This window comes from Mastacembelus armatus, chromosome 19 (genome assembly GCF_900324485.2).
Source record: "Mastacembelus armatus chromosome 19, fMasArm1.2, whole genome shotgun sequence".
NCBI classification, from domain to species: domain Eukaryota; kingdom Metazoa; phylum Chordata; class Actinopteri; order Synbranchiformes; family Mastacembelidae; genus Mastacembelus; species Mastacembelus armatus.
The window spans coordinates 12,613,108-12,620,330 of record NC_046651.1 but is presented as its reverse complement, the minus strand read 5'-3'; the positions used below and the strand labels follow the sequence as shown (position 1 = coordinate 12,620,330).

General features: G+C 42.8%; 1 protein-coding gene across 1 annotated transcript; it reads left to right on the top strand.

The window, feature by feature from the left end:
* The first annotated feature begins 5,873 nt into the window (after window positions 1–5,873).
* On the top strand, window positions 5,874–6,935 carry LOC113135700 (neurogenic differentiation factor 2-like). The gene has a single exon (XM_026315917.1). It carries the CDS (start codon window positions 5,874–5,876, stop codon window positions 6,933–6,935), a length of 1,062 nt encoding a protein of 353 aa, XP_026171702.1.
* Window positions 6,936–7,223: the final 288 nt, after the last annotated feature.

Here is a 7,223-nt window from a genome sequence, read left to right as displayed (position 1 = left end):
GCTGCTTCCTGCTCTCTCACGCCTCTTTCTGCCTCCTTCTTTCTCTCTCTCTCTCTCTCGCTCTCTGTCTCGCTCTCTCTGTCTCTCTCGCACACAAACACACAGTGCGTGTGTGTGTGTGTGTGTGTGTGTGTGTGCAGACCTGGTGTTGTGTGTTAAGGAATGGAGATGAGCGGAGGTGGGCACAACGTGCTGAAGCTTGATGCCTTCGGTTGCCGTCGGAAACTTCGTGCGACAGCAATTTAAAAGTGGCCCAGAAAACAGTTTCCCTTGAGGTGGGCCGAAAATAACACGCTGGCGTGATGCTTTCAATGTCACAATAGTTTAAAACCTTTCCCTTTTAATTTGAGCAATCTGCTATAAATAGAATTTATTATAAAGAGTACAAACGTCACAAAGGTTTGTTCTGTAAAGTGATAAGACGTGTGTAGGGCCTATTGTAATATTTTATTCAGTCAGAAATTAGAGGAAATGCTTATTCTATAAACTGTGTTGATGTTTGCTCAGTGCTTCACAAGATAGGGTCCAAAACGGAATTGCACTACTAAGATATAAGATTTATTGTAACTATATAAGAGTCAGTGGTTTGGGAAATCTGTTGCCATGGCAACAGTTTGTCTTCACAGTGTTGAGTGTTAGTGAAACAAGTGAAGTGTGTATGCATATGTGTGTATGTGTGTGTGTGTGTGTGTGTGTGTGTGTGTGTGTGTGTGAGTGAGTGCTTACAAATAGGTTCAAGGAGTTGTGTAACAGAAGGTGATAGAGATGAGAGAAAGGGAGAGCTCATGTAGACAACAATTTATTAGTCTGAGTGCAGGTTATCAAATCATATCAGCTATTTATTCTAAGTTAATGTATAAGCAGACAATGCAATGGTTTCTCACTGTAGATGACCATCCTGTAACCAGACAGTCCCATGGTTTGATACCAGTTCCTAGAGTCCTATGGTAGCATTTGAGAAAGCATCTGGCTCTCTGCCAGCTCCAGGGAAAGTTGGTGGTGACAGCGAACTCATTCGTGCTGCAGGAGGACTTAAGTTTAAAAAGTCAAAGTCCCACCTTGGAAATTTAAACACGGCCCATCTGGGGCTCGGTTCACTTTCAGTTCAGCTGGTGCCCTTCAAAAATGAACATATGGGCTGTTTGTGGGCATTTGCATCACCATACATCAGGGTGTGATGTAGGACATAGCACCTTCTGATGTTTCAAACTCAGGAGATATTTCCATTGAAAGAGAGAGGAGAGTTGCTCATATGTAAATACAAAATGCCCAGTTATACAGTCAGTCATTCAAATATGGCTGCAGTGAAGTAATCAATAGAAATGTTGTAATATTTTCACAAAGATAACTGTAAAGTGTGATCCATTAGTGTTACAGTATGTAAAATGTGGTGTGTTGCTGCAACAGTGTCAGTGGGAGGCGCCAAACTCCCTGTAACAGCTCCTTCTGGCTGCCTGCTGTATTATACAGTATCTCAACAATAAAATGAAACGCTATCTGTTTGTATCTATATATATAAAATATAAAATATTCATAATCAAAATATACAGAAGAAGAGCAAATCAAATAACATGCTTGATCCTGAGTGTAAACTATTTAAAACAATCAATAAACAATGGCTTAAAATACTAAATGAAAAATACTGAAATAAAAATCTTAAGGCCTTAGAATATACCGTGGGAAGTCCATGAAACAAATCAACACACTACACTGCCTTACTCAACCTTACATGAAATGGCTCTTTTTTTCTCATCCATGCACAAGCTTGGAATAACCAGTAGATGTCACCCACATATAGTTCAGAAAAACATATGAACTGAGATTGTCTGCTCCTGTGTGAACTCATCCATACAATTTACTGCTAATATACAGAGGACTTAAGCATTTTTAACATTTGAACTTGTTTTTAACCCTGAATCACCTCTCAACACAAGGTTTCCTCTTTAAATTAAATCACCTAAAGGTAATTAATTTAAAACAACACACAAAGCATTCAGACTGACCTCTGGGCTTTTTTTGGTTAAAGCTCATTTTTGATTCTAATTTGATTCTTTGTCATTCATGGTCAGGGAAAAAAAAACATTTCTTACATCCACACTAAGCTGTGAAAGAACTGAATAAAACATGTAACATTAAACATAATGCTGCTCAGGCTAAATTATAAACTGGAATCAACACAATCAAACAATTATCTTCAAATCTTTGGCTCATTAGTCATTGTGATGAGTATAATTATAGATTATAAAACATTGGAAATTAAATACGAACATTTTGTCTTTGCTGTATGTGACAGTATGTACACGATGCCTGGAAATAAACGTCATAGTGGCTTATAGAGGAAACTGTACATTACAGTATTTTGGACCAAAAGACTGAATTACATTAGTCAGATTAATTGTATTGGCGGCTCATTATGATCTTTCTCGATAATCTTTGTCCTTTTCAGAGCAGTGAGTCTTCATCAGGGGGAATGGGACAGGACAGCTAAGACCAAAATTCTGTGATCTTGTCATGCAAACATTTTGTTTAGGTTGCACTAAAAATGGAGACGCTGCTCAGGGCCCAGTAGCCCTGACGATGATGATGATGAGCCTACTCCCTCTGTTTTTCACTCTTCCTATTCCCTCTCTTTCATTCTCTCACTGGTCTTGCCCCATCTTCTGTCCCCTCTCTGCAATCTGTGCCCCTGCCACCTTTGGCACCAGCCCGCCCACAGGCACCTGTGCCAAGCCTGGCAATCCAAACCAAGACTCTCTGCTTAGCTCAGTTCAATTGACTCATTTAGACAAATTGCACCCTGACTCTGATCTTTATGGCGGGTGCTTTATTTATCTTAGGCCTTTGTGTGGTCTCAGCATGGTTATCTTGTGAAATCATTGTTGTTTAAAACTTGACCTTTCCTTATAAGCTGTCTGCAGGTTTTTATAGTGTTTAATTGTTCCTTGTGGCCTATTTATCTCTAAAACATTTAATTAATTTCCCCATAGGGCTCATGTGGATTATTCATCCATTTTTTTCTTATCCAACAAAATGATTAGTCTGAGTAATCCCATAACAATCCAATTGGAGGATTCTAGTTTTGATAACCTAATATTTGAATGATATCAGTGCAAAATGCATTATTACAGGATTACTATAATTATTTCTCATAAGGGGATTGTTTTTCTAAACCTTCCATATGAGATTAACCCCGTTTTTCCCAAAGATGGAGGCTAACAGAAGCAGTTTGAATCCAGTGCGTTTTTTGTGCCATTCACTCCTTATTCCATTTTCTCTTTCAGCTCAGTGACAGATGGCGAGTCCCTCTCCCCCAGGGGAAGCCAGTCTCTGTGAATGCGGCCGCATGTCAATCACCGGCTCTCATGTGATGGCTCTTGCCAATGACGTGCCAGCCATATGGGCCTGGCATCAGAGCTGGTATGTAACCCACCCAGTCCTGCCTCTGAGGTGCCACACGGATCCCTCCACGCGTTTGGGCTAGGGAGAGCAGCAAAAGCAGCAGCAGCAAAGCGCACAGACAGACAGAGCAGGGTGGCAGGAGAGGAGAGAGAGGTGTGAGAGCAGAACACAGCGCGTCGCCTGCACAAGCATCCGCGCAGGGCGTGTGGATGTGATGCCCACCCGGAGAGAGATGGTGTAAACAAACCCGCTTTGCCCCGTCACTGAGCTCCACCACAGAGGTAGGCTGCACATTTTTAACCAACATTAGACAACCCGATATTGATCTAGGTTTCCGTCTTTGTGTTAATGTCTGTTGTTTGTGAAGGGGAAATTAGGTTTATAGTAGCAGACAGATAATTGTAAGATTTCAATCTGTCTTAGAATAAGGGACTATTTCACTTGGCTTTCTTAATTTTCTCGCATGCGACATGATCAGATAGGCTTTTAATCTCCTCTTCAGGTCCTTTATTCGCTCCTCGAAGATAACCTATTAATCCACTTACGTTTAATTTGATTATTTCGTTTAAATAAATCTACAAATTTACACGTTTACTCCTGTGAGATAGGCTTTGGCACTTTTGTATTGAAAATTTGCATTGTATAACCTTAGAAAACTACCACTGGAGTGTGTATTTTATTACATTTTAATTATGTGTCTGTGTGTCTGTGCGTGTGTGTGTGTGTGTGTGTGTGTGTGTGTGTGTGTGTGTGTGTGTGTGTGTGTGTGAGGGTGTGTGTGTGTGTGTGTGAATGTGTGAGTGTGTGCGTCTGTTCCTGCACGACGCGTCAGAGCACTGTGGGGGTAGTATTCTCCACAGAGATACACAGGCTAATTGACAAGGTATTGGTTGGCATTAATTACATTGTGCCTACAAGATTAGAACAAAATTCGCCCTTGGACTCCACACGCACAGCTGAGCTCAGAATACTGGAAAATGCATAAAGATCTTTGGGGGATTATTGCGTTTATATTGGTTTTAAATTTCGCTCTAATAAATAACTTGTCTCTTTAGCCTGAATTATTGGTTTGTACGATACGATGTGAGTCTAGAGGGAAACAAATCCAATAACTAAGCTTTCAAACACACTGTGCTTGGGAGAGAGCAGATATGTCATGTAAAGACTGGCCTTGTGGTCATTTAAATGAATCTTTGATTAACCAAAAACCTGCGTTTTTAAGAAAGGAAAAGAAAATTGTTAAAGAAAAAAATTAAAAAGACAATATTTAGTAGATTTCCATTGCTTTTATTTCAGACACGTACCTACCAAGGCCTAAAGTGCAGCAAGGAAAATATCAGATAACGTTTTTTCTGTGGCCTACGTTGTCTCCAGGGGCGTCCAAAACAGGGTTCATGAACCAATAGAGGTTCTGGTCCCAAATGCGCATTATTCCTGCTCTTTTAACTTCTGCAAAAACCCAGAATCATTTTGTTTTTAATAGAATCAATTGCCTCAAAGGAGAGTTCTATTGGATAAAGGACTTTTAAAAGGGAGTTAATTTAAAAAAATAAATAAATCACAGAAATAAAAATGTCCGGGATCCTGTGGTCCTGTGAGAGGTCTGGCTGTGCTGGAATTCCTCCAGGTTGGTAATTTATAGGACCGAGGAGGGCCCGCAACTCTAATGCGTCCCTGGAGGATCCTCTGAAGTCAGCTCCGTTCACTGTGCCGGACTGCTGGAGGGGACAGACCCAGGCACAAGTGGAGGCCGAGGGATGTCCTGGACTGTTGCTTTTATTCCATTAAAATAATCATGACTGAAATATGTACTAATTAGGAAATCTTTCTAGTAGCAATTGTATATAAAATTGAGGGAAAAAATATAACCTACAATGCAAAGACCTTTAAGGCGGAGATGTCTCTGTTTTAAGGCCACATTGGATACAGCAGCTTCTGTTTAATGGCAAACAGAAGTTAAACCTGTGGTTTCAATTTTTCCACATTAGGTTTTTGCCCTTAATGTTTATCTACCAACTCTCAGCCAACCTGCCGTTTTTGACTGTATTTACTGGAACAGCCTTAGTCCCTAAAAGATGAGAGCAGGCCGATTGTACCTGACATGTACATGTCATATGCAAACAAACCAGAGCTGTTGACAAGGATATTTCTTACTATAGGATACTCTATCAAATAACTGGGACATTCGCTAATAAAAGGGAAGTAAAAATTGGTTTTAAAAAGTCTTGGCCTTTAGTTCTAGTCACTGATAAACACCACAGACCGTTCATGCAGAATAACTATTTACGGACTGATGTTTTTAGTGTCTTTTCACCTGCTCCCACACAAGGGACATACGCAGCTTACTGCCTTGAAGAGCTCACTGAAACTGGTTCTCTTGCTTTACAGCGCACCTATGGGTGCTTAAACAGAAGCAGGGTGCCTAACAATCCACCTGAAATGTTACTTGTCTGCCTTGCAGGTTGCTTGCCACAATGTTGAGCCGTCTGTTCAGCGAGGTGCTGCCGGATGTCCAGAGGCTCGCGGCTGACTGGGTGGAGGACAATGAAAACGAGGACGATAAAGCCAAGGATGAAGACCACGAGCGCTGTCACCTCGACGATGACGAGCTGGACGAGCCTCAGGAAGGAAGCAGCCGAGCTGAGTCTGAGATGGCAGGCGATGATGACGAGGATGATGAGGCCGAGGAGGAAGAGTGTGGAGATGAGAACGGTGGAGACAAACCCAAAAAGCGCGGCCCAAAAAAACGCAAGATGACTGCGGCGCGCGTGGAGCGCTCCAAGGTGCGTAGATTGAAGGCGAACGCGCGAGAGCGCACGCGCATGCACGACTTGAATTCTGCGCTGGACAATCTGCGTAAAGTGGTGCCGTGCTACTCCAAAACCCAAAAACTCTCCAAGATAGAGACTCTGAGGCTGGCCAAGAATTATATATTAGCGCTTGGAGAGATTTTACGCAACGGGAAACGTCCAGATGTGGTGACCTACGTGCAGATGTTGTGTAAAGGGCTGTCCCAACCCACGACCAACCTGGTGGCAGGCTGCCTGCAGCTCAACACCAGGAATTTTCTGACTGAACAGTGTCCAGACGGATCCCGCTTCCACATGCCCAGCTCTCCTTTCTCCGTTCACGCCTACTCCTATCGCTGCTCTCGCCTCTCCAGCCCTCACTATCAGCCCGGAGCCGGTGCGCTCAACCTGCGTGGCCATTCCTACGGTTCTGCGTACGAGGCCGTGTACCCTCCAGGCGGAACGTCCCCTGACTACAGCAGTCCGGACTACGAAGGCCAGCACAGCCCACCCGTTTGCCTGCCCGGAAGGCAGCAGGAGTCCTCCGAGACAGACAGGAACTATCACTACTCTATGCATTACTCCGGACTGACTACGTCTCGACCCGGCCACAACCTCCCGTTTGGGCCCTCGGGAGCGCGTAGTGGTGGTTCACACTCGGAAAACATTCCACCTTTCCACGACGTGCACTTGCACCACGACAGGGCTCCTCCATATGAGGATCTCAATGCATTTTTCCACAACTGAGCTCTCTAGTAATGGTCCGAGCCCTCTTATTGACCTTATAATGACAACCCTATAACGTGTAATATTGTTTGGGAAACGAGAAAAGCTTCTAAAAAGAAGAGAGATGAAAGTGGCAGAAAGAGTCCTTCAATTACCATCTGTATTCTACTGATGTCATCCCTATACTGTTGTACATCCAATCAAAGTGTGTCCAGTATTTCCCTGTATGCAGAATGAGTGCAATTGACATAAACGATGTATAGGCCTATGAAAAACATGTTATGACACAAACAACCGAAATAAAAATGT

Excerpts from the sequence above, each read along its gene's own strand:
- LOC113135700 (XM_026315917.1), top strand. The coding sequence starts at position 5,874 with ATGTTGAGCCGTCTGTTCAGCGAGGTGCTGCCGGATGTCCAGAGGCTC.